This window comes from Pseudozyma flocculosa, assembly GCF_000417875.1.
Source record: "Pseudozyma flocculosa PF-1 unplaced genomic scaffold scaffold00009, whole genome shotgun sequence".
Classification (NCBI taxonomy): Eukaryota; Fungi; Basidiomycota; class Ustilaginomycetes; order Ustilaginales; family Ustilaginaceae; genus Pseudozyma; species Pseudozyma flocculosa.
The window spans coordinates 342,884-359,581 of NW_006920877.1; the positions used below are offsets into that span (position 1 = coordinate 342,884).

The 16,698-nt window shown below is 65.1% G+C and overlaps 5 protein-coding genes across 5 annotated transcripts; 3 read left to right on the forward strand and 2 right to left on the reverse strand.

Annotated features, from left to right (window-relative positions):
• Positions 1-1,512: 1,512 nt before the first annotated feature.
• PFL1_03074 (uncharacterized protein) lies at positions 1,513-4,167 on the reverse strand (the record flags this gene model as incomplete). Its single annotated transcript, XM_007880590.1, has 7 exons — positions 1,513-1,626; positions 1,733-1,897; positions 2,013-2,456; positions 2,575-2,663; positions 2,755-2,887; positions 2,973-3,081; positions 3,185-4,167. 7 exons carry the CDS (start codon positions 4,165-4,167, stop codon positions 1,513-1,515), a joined length of 2,037 nt encoding a protein of 678 aa, XP_007878781.1.
• A 509-nt stretch (positions 4,168-4,676) lies between these two features.
• Positions 4,677-7,928, forward strand: PFL1_03075 (uncharacterized protein; the record flags this gene model as incomplete). The annotated part of the gene is made up of 8 exons (XM_007880591.1): positions 4,677-5,713; positions 5,989-6,299; positions 6,393-6,483; positions 6,570-6,665; positions 6,757-6,984; positions 7,077-7,377; positions 7,491-7,572; positions 7,705-7,928. The coding sequence occupies 8 exons, from the start codon at positions 4,677-4,679 to the stop codon at positions 7,926-7,928; spliced, it is 2,370 nt and encodes a 789-aa protein (XP_007878782.1).
• Positions 7,929-8,561: 633 nt separating this feature from the next.
• PFL1_03076 (uncharacterized protein) lies at positions 8,562-11,510 on the forward strand (the record flags this gene model as incomplete). The annotated part of the gene is made up of 4 exons (XM_007880592.1): positions 8,562-10,545; positions 10,631-10,683; positions 10,808-11,304; positions 11,417-11,510. The coding sequence occupies 4 exons, from the start codon at positions 8,562-8,564 to the stop codon at positions 11,508-11,510; spliced, it is 2,628 nt and encodes an 875-aa protein (XP_007878783.1).
• Positions 11,511-11,562: 52 nt separating this feature from the next.
• PFL1_03077 (uncharacterized protein) lies at positions 11,563-14,819 on the reverse strand (the record flags this gene model as incomplete). The annotated part of the gene is made up of 8 exons (XM_007880593.1): positions 11,563-12,132; positions 12,256-12,412; positions 12,537-13,458; positions 13,574-14,019; positions 14,120-14,295; positions 14,405-14,542; positions 14,621-14,662; positions 14,760-14,819. The coding sequence occupies 8 exons, from the start codon at positions 14,817-14,819 to the stop codon at positions 11,563-11,565; spliced, it is 2,511 nt and encodes an 836-aa protein (XP_007878784.1).
• A 430-nt stretch (positions 14,820-15,249) lies between these two features.
• Positions 15,250-16,487, forward strand: PFL1_03078 (uncharacterized protein; the record flags this gene model as incomplete). Its single annotated transcript, XM_007880594.1, has 3 exons — positions 15,250-15,640; positions 15,758-15,799; positions 15,937-16,487. 3 exons carry the CDS (start codon positions 15,250-15,252, stop codon positions 16,485-16,487), a joined length of 984 nt encoding a protein of 327 aa, XP_007878785.1.
• Positions 16,488-16,698: the final 211 nt, after the last annotated feature.

Sequence of the window (16,698 nt, forward strand, 5' to 3'; positions counted from 1 at the left end):
GCAAGGTGTTGAAGCAGCCGAGAGGACGACTGCGAGGGTATTGGCAGAAAACGAGGGGATGTCGATTCAACCTCGACAGAAGGAGTGCAGTGTGCCGGTGGCGACGGTGAGAGTGGTGGTGGCTGGTGATGGATGAGAAGAATGATGGGCGCCGTTGAGGTTGTGCGGGGAGGGCGGCGGCAGGCAGATGGGATGGGCAGCGACGGAAGGAGAGTAGTGTGGGGCCAGGAAGGGTGACGAGGCGAGGCTGTGAGGGAGGAGAGGAGCTTAGGGCTTGGACGTGCATGCCCTCAACCGCGGATCGGAGAGCGAAGGTGGCAGAGGCCAGCAGCTGAGCAGGCCAACCACGCCCCAGAGCAGCGCCCGCCCGCCCCACGAACCGGTTGCGGCAGCGGCGGCTGCAGCCCCCCAAGCTGGTCTGACCGCGTCCGACCTTCTCTCGACAAAAGGCAAGGCACCTGGCGAGGCCAAGGCGACGGCAGACTGCCTGCCTGCAGCCCCGCTTCACCCTGCAGCCCCGCTACACGCTGCAGCCGCCGAGCCTGCCTGCCTGGCCGGCCTGCCTCAGATCCAAGCCGCTGCTCAACCCGGCCCGCCACGATGGCGCTGCTGGGTCCACTGACGGTACGCTGGCCGTGCCGTCCTCGCCCTCGCCCGAGTAGCCCTGTTGCAACCGAGAGTAGTAGAGGCTCGAGGATGGTGGGGTCAGCCTAGAGCGTCGTGACGAGCAGCGCCGCCCCATCGCTGCTAATTTTCAGCCCACGGCCCGCCTACAACCCCCCCTAGGCAGGCCTGCTAGCTGGCGTTTGGGCCTCCATTCGCGACGCCAGAAGCAGGCAGGGGGGCCTGGCCTGGCCACGCCTTGCACGGGCGCAGAGACGCTGTGACCGTTCGAGGTGTCCAGGCGTTCCCCCTCTCCCCAGCATCCGAGGCTGCGGCTTCTCAGCTGACGAGAACGAGAAGAAGCAAGATCGACCAAATCGACGATGCGGGGCAGGCGCGGGGGCGCCGAGCTCGAGCGAGATTTCACGCGGCAACCTCGCTCGCTCGATGCATCCCGCCTCGCCTGGCGCCTGGCCCAGCCAAAGCCAGACGCACGCGGCAAGCAGATAGAGGCGACCTGACCCGGCGTAGGCGAGACGGCTGGCGAGGCGAGAGACGTGGAGCGGCTCCGACGTCGAATCCACTCTCCCGCTCCCCCCTCTCCTACTCCCCGCCTCTCCTCCGCGCAGGCTCACCCGGCAGCCAAGAGCCTCCCCGTCCCCTAGACGGCCGCAGAAGTGGCTCGAAGCCGCCTTTCGATGCACCCGGAAGGACGTGCTGGGCCGAGCCGGAATGGTGAGCTCGAGATGGATGCTACAAGTACAGGCCGATATGACGCCTACCGTTGAGCAGGCCTCGTCGATGCAACGGCAGGGTGCTTCGTAGCCGCCACACGCAGGCGGCACAAAGTGGCGCGGGTATCTGGGAGCGCGAGGGCGCCGAGGGTGCAAGGTCGCCGGCACCCGCGGCCTACTTGCGCATCTTTTCGATGTGTGCAGAGATCCTGTCGACCAGGTCGGCCTTCTTGCCCTTCTTGTCGAGGCGGTAGAAGTCGCAGACGCCCTTGAGGTCCACCACGGTGTACTGCGACGTCCATCGTTGCAGAGACGCACGACAGCAGAATGGGCGATGGTTCAGCACAATGGACCGTCTGGACGTTCGGGCCAGCTCGAGACAGACTCGTACTCACCGAGCTCAGCTTGCCGGCCTTGTACATCTTGAGGATCTCCTTGTCGTTCTCGAACGTCCTTTCGCGAGTGCCGGAGCTAGTCGCCGTGGCCGTGTCCGACGCATGACGAACGCGGTCATCCTTGTCGATCTCGTCGTGGAACGCGCTGATCAGGTGCGCCGTCCGCTGCAGTCGCGTTGCGCAAAGAGGAGGGAAAGCGAGGATGGTTCAGCACGAGGGTCCTGTCTTCTCTCGAAGCGCTCGACACCGCCATCGTGCAAAGAGGATAGCTCCAGCGCACCTTTCTGATCATGTCGTACTGGGGCAGCGTGTGATCGTCCATGGTCTCCGGCAGCGGCTCCTGGAACGCCGTCGCCTTGAGCACGGCGTAGTGGTGGTTAAGCGCGGGGTTGGGATAGTGGTCTGGGTTGAACGGCTTGCTCTTGTGGAAGCGCTCAATCACCGCCTTGGCCGCATCAACCTGGTGGAGCTCTGCCTCTGCCGGCGGATTGTTGAAGACGGCGTCGGGCACCTCGCGCACGTCGTCGGCGAACGGCAGCGTGATGAGGTGCATGCCGGGCGCGGCGACCTGCTGCCCCTTGACCACCTCCTCGGCCTGGGGCAGGATGGCGACAAAGACCGGCGTGACATTCTGCCTGGGCATGAAGAGGCCGAGACCGATCTTGTCCTTGCGCACCATCGAGTCGAGGAGACCGGCAAAGACCTTTTTGCTTCCGCGATACTCCTGGCATGCGGATCGGGAAAGAGAGGGAGCGGCAGCGATGGGAGCGTCCCAGCAGCGCAGGGATGGTCAGCCACCGAACGGCGACAGCAGCGTCCAGCGCTAGGCAGCACTCGCTCACAATGTCGGACGGGTAGATAAAGTAGGCGTGCTTGACATTGTCCTGGAACTTGAGCTCGGAGCGATCCTTGAAGCCGAGCAGCTTGAGACCTGCGTCGGCCACGCAACGAGCGGGAACAGACGGAGAGCAGGGTGAGCGGATCAGGTGCAGGCGCAATCGCCGCTGACGAGCGCAACTCACTTGGCAGCATGCCTAGCGACTTGATCCTCTTTAGCTCGTCTCCCTGGAACCTCACCTGGCCCCGCAGGCTCGCGGTCTTGCCAAACTGGAAGGCGGGCACGATCTGCTCCTTGGTCAACGTCTTTTCCGTCGTCTGCAGGCGCGGAAAGGAGGGTGCAAGGTCAGCTTGCGGCCCACCCTTTCCGGTCAACGCAGGCAGCGGCCCATCCGCAGCGTACCGGGTCGATGTAGTGCTGGTGCGTCACCACCTCCTTCAGCTCTCCGCACTCCTCGTCCACCAGCACCTTGACCGGATTGCCCTTGGTCGTCTTGGAGATGAGCGAGTACCTGTAACAGGCGGGAGGAGGAGGGGAAGAAGAAGAAGAAGGAAGATGGTCAGCGGGCCGGAGAACTCGCTGCGCCCGCCATGGGCCGCCGTGCTTCGACTCACCCCTTGATTCCGATCTGCCAGACGTTGCTGCGCATGATGCCGTTTTCGGTGGTGATACCCGAGCCGATGGTGCCGAGCTCGAAGCGGATGCTGAAGACGACGCGCTTGGGCGTCTCGCGGGTGCTGACGTCGCTCTCGAGCTCGTTGAAGCGGATGGCCGAGTCCCACAGGTGGCGTCGCACCTCCTGGCCCTTGAGGTCTTCGGTCGAGGCGTGGAAGCCCTTGGGCACTTTAGGCGCCTGGAGGCCGCCCTCGGCGTCGTCGTCGTCGTCGTCGTCGTACTGCTCGAAGATGTCGGCGTAGAACTTGTTGACCTGGAAGGGGCTTTCCTCGGTGCCGATGAAGAAGGTCTCGATCCGGATGCCGAGCTTGCGGAACTCGGCCATCTTTTCGAGTGACGACTTGCGGGCGCGGGTCGACTTGGGGTCGGTGGCGAAGGGGTGCGGGTCGTCGTTGTCGGTGATGTAGAAGACGCGCTTGCTGCCGGCGTTTGCGGCGGCGACGATGCCGACGCCGGCGTTGGCGAGGGCCCAGTCGATGCGCATCTGCTTTTCTGCGGGCGGGAAGGCGTTGCGCAGGTGGTCGGGATCGGCCTCGGCCTGCTTGAGGAGGCTCTTGATGTTGAACGTGTCCGGCACGTTGACCTGGCGCACAGTGAGGAGCTCGTGGCTGCCGCGGTAGTATTCTCCGGGCTGGGCCGACTTGAAGACGGTGTCGCTGGTGTTGAAGACCATGACGCCGACATGGTCGTGGGGGGAGCTGATGAGCTTCTTTTCCATGAGGCTCGCTGCGGCCCGGAGTGCGACGTAGAGGTTTGAGGTGCCGGAGCTGGGGTTGATCTGGTGCATCGAGGGGCCGGCGTCGATGCAGAAGAGGACCATGTCCTTTTGATAGGTGGCGTTGAGGTCGAGCTCCTCGAGCTCATCCTCGCTGTCGTCGCGCTCGGCCTCGCGCTTGTTGACGAACTTTGCTTTGGGCGGCATCGTCCTGTGTGGCGTTGAGCGGGCGGACCCGGTGATGAGATGGTGTGGACAGGGAGGGGCAGGGAGCCGACGAGAGCTGCTGATTGCAAGCAAGGCGACAGCTGGGGTACCGGCAAGACTGCCCCGACTCAGCCCCGCCTGCCGCTTCCTGTTTGTTGGCCTGCCTGCCCACCTCCACACCCTGCCTGGCCTGCCAGGCCTCTGGCTTTCCTGCTGGCCTCTACGCGACGCGGGCAGCCAAAGGTGTTGGTCTGGCCAGGCCTGGCCAGGCCTGCAGGCGTGGGCCGGAACAGCGGCCGACGGATCCGAAATGCAGACGAGGGGCCGCATGGGCCTTCTCGGCGGCTGGCCGGCTGGTGGCTGGCTGGCTGGTGGCTGGCTGGCTGGCTGGGCCTGGCGTGGGCCTGACCCGCCTGCTGTTACCCTTGGCCGCCACCTTCTTCTTCCCAGCGCATGGCTCTTTGACCCAGCCCGTGTCGGACCCCTACCGCAACCGCCTCGTCGCCACCATGGACCAGCTGCTGACGGCACAGTCGCTCACGTCGCTCGGCTACGTCGCCGCCATGGCCACGGCGGCCACCGTCGTCGCCCAGCGCTACCTGCCCGCCTCGTCGTCGGCCAAGACGCGCTTCATCTTCGTCTGGCTCGCCTTTGACGCCATCTGCCACCTCACTCTCGAGGGCTCCTTCCTCTACCTCTCCCTCCAGGGCCGCAGCGTCAACACCGCCCAGGGCTTCTTCGCCCTCACCTGGCAGGAGTACGCAAAGGCAGACGCACGCTGGGGCATCCCGGACGCCAACGTCGTCGCCATCGAGTGGCTCACCGTCCTCGGCGCAGGACCAATGGCCGCCTACATCTGCTACCAGATGGTCGTCGACGACCCCAGCTACCACTACTGGATCGTCGTCCTCAGCACCGCAGAAATCTACGGCGGTTTCATGACCTTTGCGCCCGAGTGGCTCACCGGCTCAACCGCCCTCGACACGTCCAACTGGCTCTACACCTGGGTCTACCTCGCCTTTATGAACCTCGTCTGGGTCTTTGTGCCCCTCTGGCTCCTCTACGACAGCTACCTCGTCGTCGCCAGCACGCTGAGGGCTGCCGGGAAGCGGCCTATCGCCGAGGGCAACAAGAAGCAGCCAAGCCAGCCGACGCTCGCTGCCCGCCCCTCGAGGGTGCTCGGCTTCAGCGCCTACCTGGTCGCCTTCACCGTACTCTTCTTCTCGGTCATTCCGTCGACCAAGGCCGCCGAGACCGCCGTCGATGCCGCAGCCTCGTCTGCTGGCTCCGCCTCGGCCGCAACGGCGGACCACACCTCGACATCCTTCTGGCGCGTCCTGGTCCCGATCGGGCTCCCCCTGGCCCTACTGGCCATCTCGCTGGCGGTCGGCGCGGTCCAGGTTGCCGAGTCGTCGATTCGTGAGGTCAAGAGGATCAACCCGAGCAGGCGGCGGAAGCTCCTCGCCGAACTCGGCATCGATGAGAAGAAGGAGATGGCCGAGGGAAGGCCCCGACGCACCATCCTCGGCCTCTTCCACCCTTACTGGTGAGCCTCGGAGGTGCTGGTGTCGGGCCGCAAGGACGGCACAGGATCGCATCCCGGCTGTCCGTGCGTAGTTGTGGCCCCTCGGCACTCTAAGTCGTGCTTGCTCGTCGCCATGTCCGCATCGACTTGGGCTTCTGCCGTGTTGTCGGAGCCACGCTTATCCGCGTCATTCAGTGTAGCCTGCCACGCCTTCCAAGCAATGCATGAGCTTCTGTGCTGACCCGCACCGTGCGTCTCCCCTTCGTTCCCACTTTGACCGCCTGCCGAGGAATTAGCAATGCTGGAGGCGGTGGCGAGCGGGTCCTCTTTGAAGCCATGGCGTACCACCAACGCGAGGATCCGGACCTGGTGATGGCGGTCTACACCGGCGACTTTCCCACGGCTTCCAAGGCCGAGATCCTGAGCAAGGCCAAGCAGCGGTTCGGCATCGACGTGGGCGAGCGCAACGTCGTCATGGTGCCGCTTCGCAACCGCCACCTCGTCGAGGACGGCTACTGGCGGCGCCTCACGCTGCTCGGCCAGAGCTACGGGAGCGTCGTGATGGCCTTCGAGGCGATGGGCTCGCTGATTCCCGATGTCTTTGTCGGTGAGTTGGCATCGGAAGCTTTGACGTGGCGTCCCTCTCGAAGCCGCTGACGCCCGCTGCTGAATGCGCTCTGCCATCGGCTCTCGGCGATAGACACGATGGGATACGCCTTCGCTTACCCCGTCGTCAGGGTGTTTACCAAGAAGGCGGCCATCGGGGCCTACGTCCACTATCCAACCATCAGGTGAGCAGGCCAGCGAGGCTTTCCCTCGGTCGAAGGAATGTCCGTCGTTGATGTCCCTTGCCTTTCTGGACGACCCTTTCTGGCAGCACCGATATGCTGCGCCGGGTCGAGAAGCGCCAGGCCAGCCATACGAACGATGCCAGGACGGCACAGAGCCTCACCCGCAGTAAAGCCAAGCTCTAGTGAGTCCGGGTGCCGTTTCGAAGGTCGCGCCACCGAGGGGCTCGAAGTGCTGACGCTCGACTCGCCACGTTTCGCCCTGGCGGCCGGCAGCTACTACCGCGTTTTCGCCTGGCTCTACTCTTGGGCGCTCTGCCGGGCGGACCGGCTGGTGGCCAACGGCACATGGACGCTGAACCACGTCAACACGTTGATCGGCTCGTCGAAGGCGAAGGCGGCAAAGCGGGCCGAGATCGTCTACCCGCCCTGCGACACGAGGAGCATGAACTTGTTCTCGCTCGAAGGCAGAAAGCCCTGGATCGTCAGCCTGGCGCAGTTTCGGTGAGTTCGAGGCTGGGGATGGATCGTCCAGCGAAGTGCTCTTGGCCAAAGCAAGCTGACTTGCGAGCCACCGTCGGTCCTGGTCACTGCAGTCCGGAGAAGGAGCATCCACAGCAGCTCCGCATCCTGCGCGCCCTGGTCGACGCCCGACCGGACTTGTTCAAGGGCCCGGACCCGGTCCGGCTGGTGATGATGGGCTCGTCGCGCAATGTCGAGGACGAGAAGCGGATCGATGCGCTCCGCAAGCTGGCCAAGCAGCTCGAGATCGACGACCACGTCGAGCTGGTCGTCAATGCACCCTGGCCGACGGTGCTGCAGAACCTCGAGCGTGCCAGCGTCGGGCTGAGTACGATGGTCGACGAGCACTTTGGCATCAACGTCGTCGAGTTCATGGTGAGTGTCGGATCGTGCTGCGTGGCGTGATGCCCCTCGTTTGGCGGCGAAAAGGCGCGTCGGCTGACCCCTGCATGCCGCTGTCGTTTCTGACGACGACGCGCGCGTCTCAGGCGGCGGGATTGATCACCCTCTCTCACGCCTCGGCAGGCCCTCTGATGGACATCGCCGTCCCCGTCGATAGTGAGAGGACAGGTGAGCACCAGCGTCGGTTCTCTTGACCTCGAATGTGCCAAGGCCTTTGCCTCGGCCTCGCTCGCAAGGCCGGCGTCCGCTGACGCATGCCTACGCCTCCCCCGATCCATCTCGCCTTGACCTTTTGACCAGGCTATCATGCGACGTCGATCGAATCCTTCGCATCTGCGCTGTCGGACATCTACGACCTGCCATCCTCGGAAGCGCTGTCGATCCGCAGACGTGCCAGATGTCGCGCCGTGTCGACGTTTGGCGCCGAGGGCTTTTGCCGGAGCTGGAGGGACTTGCTGTGGCATCCGCTGCTGGAGCGGCTGCGCGACGGTCGCGACAAAGGCAAGGCGGGCAAGGACCAGTAGCCAGCCCAATCGGCCTCCGTTATGAATCGGAGACGGCCCGTCCCGAAGCGGCACGGCTCGGCGCGGCTCGGCCCGAGTTGGCGCGGGGCGCAGAACGCCAGGCAACCAAGGCGGGCCAAGGCCGTGCGGGCGCCCTGCATCCGCAAATCTTGCGCTTGGTCCCTCCTCTGTCCTTTTGACCGGAAGTGCGCGGGCGTCTGTACGTGTGTGGGTCTGCAAACTATGTAGCCTGCCTGTAGGTTTGGCCGGAGCTAAAGAAGGGGACGGGGCGTACAGAAGAGGGGGCAATGAGGCGCAGATAGAGCCAGAGAAGAACAGATGAAGCCGTGGCTGTCCAGTCGACCACAGTGCACCGCAGGGAGGCCTAGGCAGGTGGGGTGCCAGCATCTACGCCCCGCGTCTGCGCTCGACCTTTGACAATCGATCCGCCCTGCTGGTCTGTTCATCCGTCGTCTCGAGCCGCTAAGCGTACTCTCCTCTTCACTCCCACCACCATCGCCGCCACACGCGCATACGTACATAGCTCGGCCAAGCGCCGCGACAAGATTTTTGGCCACAGAAAGCGAGCAGACAGGCCAGGCCGGCAACCGGTGCAAGCTCTGGCGACGCCGAAGACGGCGACGACGACGAGGGATGACTTCGCCATCGCAAAGTTCGAGCTTCCGGGCGGGCTGGCCGAGCGTGTCCCCTTCGCCTCCGCTGTCGCCCTCGTTGGCCTTCTACTCGGCCTCTGCCAGGTCGTGCAAGCGGTTCGACGAGGTCGGAGACGTCTATTTGTCCAGTCGAGCGCAAGACGGCGATGCTCGGGCGATCTTGTCGGATTCGTTCTTGAACGCAGCAGAGGAAGAGGCAAGGACGGATCGCCGCCACACGATCGATACGGCACTTACAGCGACTAGGGGAGCTGCCAACAGAGCCAAGGGCGGGGCGCGGGAAAAGGAGGCGAACAAAGACATGATGCAGGCGGTGGTGGGGCGACGAGAAGGAGCAAATGAGGCAGACGAGAGAGCGCATCACTTGCTCGTAGCCGCCTTCGAAGCCGCGGCGCTGGCCGTCGAGGCACCTGTCGCGGATAGCAGCGCGCAGAGCAGACCTCGCCACGCTACAGCGGGCTGGCCAGCATCAGCAGCCTCATGGCCCATGCCGATGTCGAGCCACAGCAGCAACCAGCCATCAGTCAGAGCGGCGCACGAACCACCGCGCGCTGGCCAGTCGGCGGGCCACCCGCGCCGCGTCCCCGCCCAGACCCCAGCCCCAGCCCAAGCCCCAGCCCCAGCCCGAGCCCCAGCCCTAGCCTTCCTGGCCTCCGTCCCTCGGCCTGGGGAAGGAGCGCAGCAGCGGCCAGACGCTCGGCCTGGCCCGATGACGGCTTTTCCGCCGCAGCCGGGCCAGCAGGCCTCTCGACCCTCGTTCGCCGGCCCTTCCTCGTCGCCATCGACACCGCCTCTGGAGCTCCCACCGCGTCCGCTGCTCATCCCAGCCCGCGCCTCTCTCGCCACACAACGCCACCCTATTCGTTCAGCTCCGCATCCGCCTCCTTCATGCCCCACCACCACCACCATCGTACTCACCACCAACAACAGCACCACCACCAGCGCTACCGACGATACACCCACTACCACCGCGACTACCACCCAGGCATCCGCCGGCGGCTGCTCGACGTCTACGACGGCTGCCGCGACCTCTTCGTGTTCCTCTTCTTCTTCCTCTGCTTCCTGCCCCTTGTCCGGGTCCGATCGCGAGGCATCCTCCCTCGCCGACGAAGAGGAGCTTGGGGAGGAGGAGACGACGACGAGTCTGAGTGAGGACGACGACGACGACGACGAGGACCTCTTCGACGACGAGTACCTCGAAGTGCCTTCGTCGGCTCGAAAGACTAGGGAGAGGACGAATGGATGGGAGTGGGTGCGGCGAAGCAGCGTCAGCCGCGAACACGCACGGGTAGGAACCACGCCGTCGACCAAAGTGCAGGCCATCGCAACAAGATCCAGGTCTGCTTCGGTCTCGGCGGCCAGGGCTTCGTCCTCGGTCACTGCAAACGCACAACAGAGCCAGAGCGCAGCGCCGGATGGCTCGAGCAGGACGAGAACTCGGTCGGCCACCCTGGCCTCCCGTGGCGTCGCGATCGCTGAGCCCTTGATCCCGCCTCCGACGTCCAAGGCAGCCCCCACGACCGCCACGGCGACACCCGCAGGCTCCAAGGTCAAGCTGCCATCGAAGTTCGCCCCGATCCGTCTCCCTCTGCGACCTCCTAGCCGCTTCCACCGCAGCGAAACGCCACCGGCACCGCCATCCTCGCTCCTGCGCGCCGCTCAGCGGAAGCGTAGCATCAACGAGCGGGGCCGCGTCGCCATGCGCAGGTCTGATCCTAGGCCGTCCTCGGAGGACGGCGACGGCAGGGAGACGAGCTCCAGCAAGGGCAAAGCAAGGAGCCAGTCCGGCGACGACGACAACGAACGGAGGGCGCGTCGTGACGAGGATCAGCGAGCAGGAGAGGAAGCAGAGGACACGGACGAGGAGATCGAGGAAGACGAAGACGACGACGGAGCGTTTGTCGTCAACAAGCGAAAGTGCGCAAGGACCGAAGACGGCAGGGTCTGGACCGTCTCGCCGAACCGTGAGTTGCTGTGCGAGATGAGGCGACCGAGGACGTATGGGCTCGGACGAGATTGACGCTCTCGCCACCGCTTCCCTGCCGGCAGTCAATTTGGTCCTGCTCGAGCTGACGCCGTACGCCAGGGCAACGCTCTGCAAGGTGCGTCGTCCTCTTCGCCTGGAGCCCCCTTTGCGCCGCTCCCGATTAGCCTGCTTCGTGCGTGCAGCAGACGCGCTGACCCAACCCTCCTCATCGCCGCTGCCGACCTCGTCGATACTCGCAGAAGTGCAACCAACAGATCCCGCCGTGCACCTACCGGATCCAGATCACGCACGGAGCCAACGAGCAGAAGACGCGGGGACCGCCGACGGGCGAGAGGCGCAAGTGGCACGTCTCGTGCTATGAGTCCGAGTACGCGCTCGAGAACCCGAACCGGATGCGGCTGTTTTTCCCGTCGTCCAACTTTGTCGACGACACGGCGCTCGAGCTCGTGGCCAACTGGTGCCGCGTCCGCAACGGCCTGCCGCCCCTCACCCGCCAGCAGATGGCCTACGCCGCTTGGGGCGACGAGGCCGACTCCAAGGCCCACGCCAAGTGGTGGGAGGAGCCGGCGTGCTTTGTCTACACGAGCAACGTCCACCTCTCGCGCCACGGCGGCAAAAGGGTCAAGAAGAGCAGGAAGCTCAACGACATCGACATCTGCGAAGTGTCGAGCACCGAGACGCTGACGCAGCTGCTGCGCAGGATCAAGAACGTGCCCAAGCGCTTCTCGCCGGGGCAGTGAGTAGCCGTCGCACGCCCCCTTTGCCGCCATCGCCGTGCCGGCGTCGTAGACTTGAAGGGCGTCTCGGTATTGACACTAGCTTCGTCCGCCCCTCGGGCCCTCTGACAGCCCACTGCGCAAGCTGATGCCCGCCACGTCGCCCGTACCGGGCTTCCTCAGGCTGGGAGGCGTCACCGAGTTCGATCAGTGGTACCGGGTATGATGTAGCGGGTGACCATCGACGCAGCTGGTCCCGACCCCGTCTCCCCTCTCCTCTAGCACCGCTCAAAGACGCGGTACAGATCCGGCAAGTTGGCGACCTGCACAACATCCCTGTCGAGGAGCGACTTGGGCGGCGCAAAGCGGCCGACGCTGGCCACCATGCTGGCGAACCACCGGTGCTGGACCTCCCACTTGGTCTTCTCCCTCAGCCGGCGATGCTCTGCCCGCGCCGCCGCCGCCGCCGCTTCGTCGCCATCGTCTTCGTTGCGCTCGCCTCCGCCCTGGTTGTCGGGTGCGAGTGGCAGCGGCGTGTCGGGGAGGCAGGCAAAGGCGAGCTCCCTCGCAAAAGTCTCGAAGCACGCCTTCTCGTCCTCCCAGTCGACCATGGGGCCCAGCCGCGCCAAAAAGGCCGGCAGGCGCTCGAGCGAAATCGTACCCGCCATTGTTGCTTCGCTGCCAGCGTCGTTGCCGGGTTCGTCGGCGTCGCCCCTGGACGCCGTGGTCGTGTGCGTGGGAGGCAGCAGCGTCGGGATGCTGAGCAGCGTTCCGGCCTCGGCGTCGATGCCGAGCGAGAAGTACTCGTCGAGCATCTCGGCGTGCTCGATGAGGGTGCTTGCGATCTTCTGCCGTTGCGTTTGTTGTCGGAGGGGTGTTGTGTGTGTGCGACAGGGCGAGAGGGAGAGGGAGGTTAAGACGTGGACGAGACAGAGTACGAGGCGACGAACAAGGGAGACCACGTAACGCACCTTGACCATCTGCTCGCGGTCTGGGCCTTTGACCGGGACGTCCGGCTCGCAATCGAGGCCTATCCGGATGAGCTCCTCGATCGAAGGTGGCGGGTCGAGTTTGATGCGCTTGAGACTGCCAAACTGGCGGATGACGAGCTGGTACGCAAACTCCTCGCTGTTGCCAAGCGGACCAATAGAGGACAGGGACGCAACGCACGGTCACGGCTCGTCAGACTCGTCGCTCCCAGATCCGTGGAGCACGCACGCAAACGGTCGACGCAGAGAGAGAGGAGACCCACATGAAAGCGGCATGCCCGACGAGGTAGAGCCGCGTCTCGTGCTGCAGCAGGCTGAGGGAGCGGTCGAGGTCGGCGACGCCGACAAAGCTGTGGTTGTGCACAATGTCGGCGAGGCCGCCGTGCCTGCGCTTCTGGATCTCGGCGCGCAGCTCGCGCACAGAGGTGAGGGCAATGTCCGACTCCGGGATCCGCGTCGTGCGTCGCTTCTTGCGCCCCGACGGCCGCACACCCGCTCCGTCCTCGATGGCGCTGCTGTCGTCGAGGTGCGAGGAAGGCTGATCTTTTTCCCCATCGACGGTCGGTGCATCGGTCGACATGGCCGCGTCCACCTGCCGCTTGCTGTTCCTGAGCGAGGGAGGCTGCTGCTGCAAAGACGAGGAGGAGCCAAACATCGAGTCGAGCGTGCGCGACCGCGCATCGACGCGGACCATGTGCTGCGGATAGCCCTTCTGGAGCGACGGCGGCAGGCTCTTGTCGGCGAACGCCACTGCCCGCTTGGCGCCGACGGGCGTCGTGGTGGAAGCGGAGACGGCGTCGTCGAGGGCATCGCGACGCTCTTGATCGTCATACGGCGTCTCCTGACCATCCGGTGCGCGGTTGCCAGCCTCGTCGCGGTCGCGGTCTCGGCTCTTGATCGGACGCGATGGGTCAGGCGCACCGGGCAAAAGCGCCTGGCTGAACTGGAACGTCCGGCTCGCGTTGGCACCCGCGAGGCAGGTCTGAGCGTGGACGCAGATGGCCTCGACAATCTCCTCCTCGTCGAGAAAGTGCACCTCCTTTTTGGTCGGGTGGACGTTGACATCGACGTTCTCCGGTCGGATGTCGAGCGAGATGTAGATCCACGGGTGACCACCTTTTGGCAACAGCGTCGCGTAGAGTGCCTCGAGGGAGCGTTTGAGGAGCGGGCAGTCGACCAGTCGATCTATGCAGCAGGCAATGGAGACGAGGGTACGACGTCGCCCAACGGTGTCAACGCTGCCGAGCTCTTCCCGCAGCGCCGTGCACATCCGGGGTCTGCCACGGCCAACCGTACTCACTGTTGATGAAGCAAAGCATGGTCGAGCGCTTGCTGCTCCAGTTGGCTCCGCTGATCCAGCCCTGGCAGCGAAAGGCGTACCTCTCGTCCTCCATCGGCTTGAGCTCGATCAGTTCGCGGGCCACCGCGTTACCGTGGAGCATACGGATGGCGTCGAGCGTCGTGTTGGTGGCCGAGGCGGGCGTGTTGAGGTCGGTCACGTTGGATCCAGCCTTGCGGCACGAGAACCCGATCCCGCGGCCGCCGTAGTGCACGGCGTACTTGGCGGCGACATCAAGCGCTCGGTTGTACTCGTCCGCGCCGCTCTTGAGCGCGCGCCTGCGCTGCGGCACGTTGAAGAAGAGGTCCTCGGCCGAGATGAGGGTACCGTCGGTGCCGGCGCACTGGCGCGGCGCAGACGACTGGCCCGGCTTGGGCGGGGCCAATGCGCCCGACGAGTAGTAGGCTCTGCAGGGCGTTGGTGACGGAGCGGCAGACGACGAGGGGGGAGCGAGGTTAGCTGGCGGCGAGGGCAATATGGAGCTGCCTATGCTGCAACGCGACCCACTTGTAGGCGCAATCCTGGTCCTTTGTCTTGCTGACGACGCTCATCGATGCGCTGACGTAGCTGATGCTGGCGAGGGCCTCGCCGCGAAAGCCAAAAGTCGTCATCTTGGAGAGGTCGGAAAAGTCGCGGAGCTTGGACGTGGCAAATCGCTCGCAGAGGAGCGGCAGGTCGGTGTGCTGTGTGGATTGAGGGCGGGTACGGTGAGGGCAAGCGGGCGCGTCAGCTGAGCGCGGGACCGACTGACCAACAATGTGCGAGTGCGGAGGGCGGCGGGGCTGGACCTACCCTGATGCCGGAGCCGTTGTCCTGTATCTGGAGCAGCTTTACGCCGCCGTCTTTGAGGGTGATCTTGATCATGGTTGCGCCGGCATCGAGGCTGTTTTCAATGAGCTCCTTGAGGGCGTTGGCGGGACGGTGGATGATCTGCGCGGGTCAAGGTGTTCAGGGTCAGTCTGAGGCCGCCTGGTCCATTGCAACCACCACAAAGAATGGCATGCTCACCTCTCCGGCAGCGATTCGGTTGACGACGCTCTCCTCGAGCCTCTGTGGTGGCGGGGAGCGGGGAGCGGCAGGGAGGCGGATATCAGCAGGCGCGGTCGAGGCCGTCTAGTCGAGCAATCAGGAATTTCGCGGGGCGTACCTTGATGGGACGGTACCGGGACGACTGAGCGGCCGGATCGAGGTCGTCGTGGTCGGCCATGGCGGATCGAGCGCTAGGTCGCGGAATGCGGGTGGCGTCGTGGTCGAGGGGCAAGCTAACAAAAGCTGAGCCCGTGGCGTCGGCAAGTGGGGCGGGTCAAGCCTGCACCTTGCCTTGCTCTTCCAAAGTCACACCCAGAGCGTCCAAGTGGAGGAGGCGCCTGCCTGCCTGGTGTGCTGTTGGCCCTGCCCTGTCTGGCCTGGCCTGGCCGGCCTTTCCGGGGCGGAAGCGAAAAAGAGCATGCGCCTTCAGGCTCGCTGGCAGGCCAGGCTCGGCTTCAGGCGCGTGTCGCGTAGACGAGCGCGGCCGGGGCCGCTGGCCAAGGCGCAGTCTGGTTGACCAACAGTCCGGAGACTGGCCGACCTGTCGTCCTACCCTCGACCATCACCCGGCCCCTGCTCCCACCTCGCCACACACCAACTCGCTCACCATGTCGCAAGAACGGCAAAGAAGCTCGGCAACTCCGCAAGACACACTCTCGGACGCGAATGGCCACAACAACGACACCGATGTCGTCGCAACAGCCCCAGACGAGCAGCAGCAGCAGCATGGCGAGGCCGAGCAGCCAAAGAAGAAGAAAAAGGCAGCCTCCGCCTCCAAGCCCGGATCCAGCGGCACCAAGCGCCAGCGCGGCACGTCGACCCTGCCCACGGCCCGCGTACAGCGCATCATCAAGGCCGACCGCGACGTCGACATCTGCTCGCGCGAGGCCACCTTTCTCATTTCGGCCGCCACAGAGCTCTTTGTCAAGAAGTTCGTCGACGAGGCCTACACCAACGCCCGTCTCGACAAGAGAAAGGTCGTCAGCTACAAGGACATGTGTACGTACAGCACGGGGGCCCACCCACAGCGGCGAGGCGCGAGTCCTCGTCGTCCGTCCATTTCCACTCACCTTGTCGGCCATGCCCCCTGCTGTCCTGATCCTTTCCCCTGTGCAGCAAAAGCGGTGCAGCAAAACGACTACCTCGACTTTCTCAAAGGTGCGCACACTGCTGCTCCTCTGCAGAGGCCAAGTCCCACGACACGCCGGCTGACCCATCTCGCACCTCTTGTCCCTTCTGCCTTGGCCGGTCCTTCTTTCGCACAGAGGCGGTCCCGACGCCTCTTACCCTTTCAGCCGCGCTGGCAGAGCGAGAGGCAAAGATGACGCAGATCGCCGACATGGAGGCGGCCATTCTCGCAGGGACGCTCAACGAGGACGGCTCCGACGACGACGGCGGCGGCGGCGGCGGCCGTGGTGGCAGTGGCAGCGGTGGTCGCGGCAAGGCACGAGACGACGACGACGAGGGCGACGACGGTGCGGGAGACGAGGCCATGGCAGACGCACCCGCTCCCGTGCAACGGCCCGCCAAAAAGGTCAAGGCCAAGTCGAAATCGGCGGCATCAAAGGCCGCCGCGGCCAGCGATGCGGCAGACGAACCGCGCAGGGACAAAAGCCCGGTCAAGAGGACGGCCAGGCAGAGCGCGGCGGCCCTCGCTGCCGAGGCGAGGGCATCCGCTTCCCCGGCCAAGGCAGACCACGCAGGTGACCAGGACGAGTCGGAGTCCGACGACCAGGATGAGCAAGGCGACGGCACGGCGGACGCGGCAAGAGCCGTCGAGGATGGCGACGAGGAGATGGAGGATGCGCCCCAAGGCGCGTCAGAGGAGATCCGGACGCCGCAGTAGCCGGCACGCAGCAGCAGCAGCAGCAGCAGCAGCAGCAGCAGCAGCGGCCCAGAGTGCGTCGCGGCAATCGAGCAGCGATGCCCATCCACGTCCTGGCGACATGAACGTCCTGGCTGTGCGAGTGTGGTTTGCGGATGACGACGAGGACAAAGGAAAGGTCTAGCGGCGGGATGGCCCGTGTAAACATGGAGCGTACGTTGGTGGCGGCGAC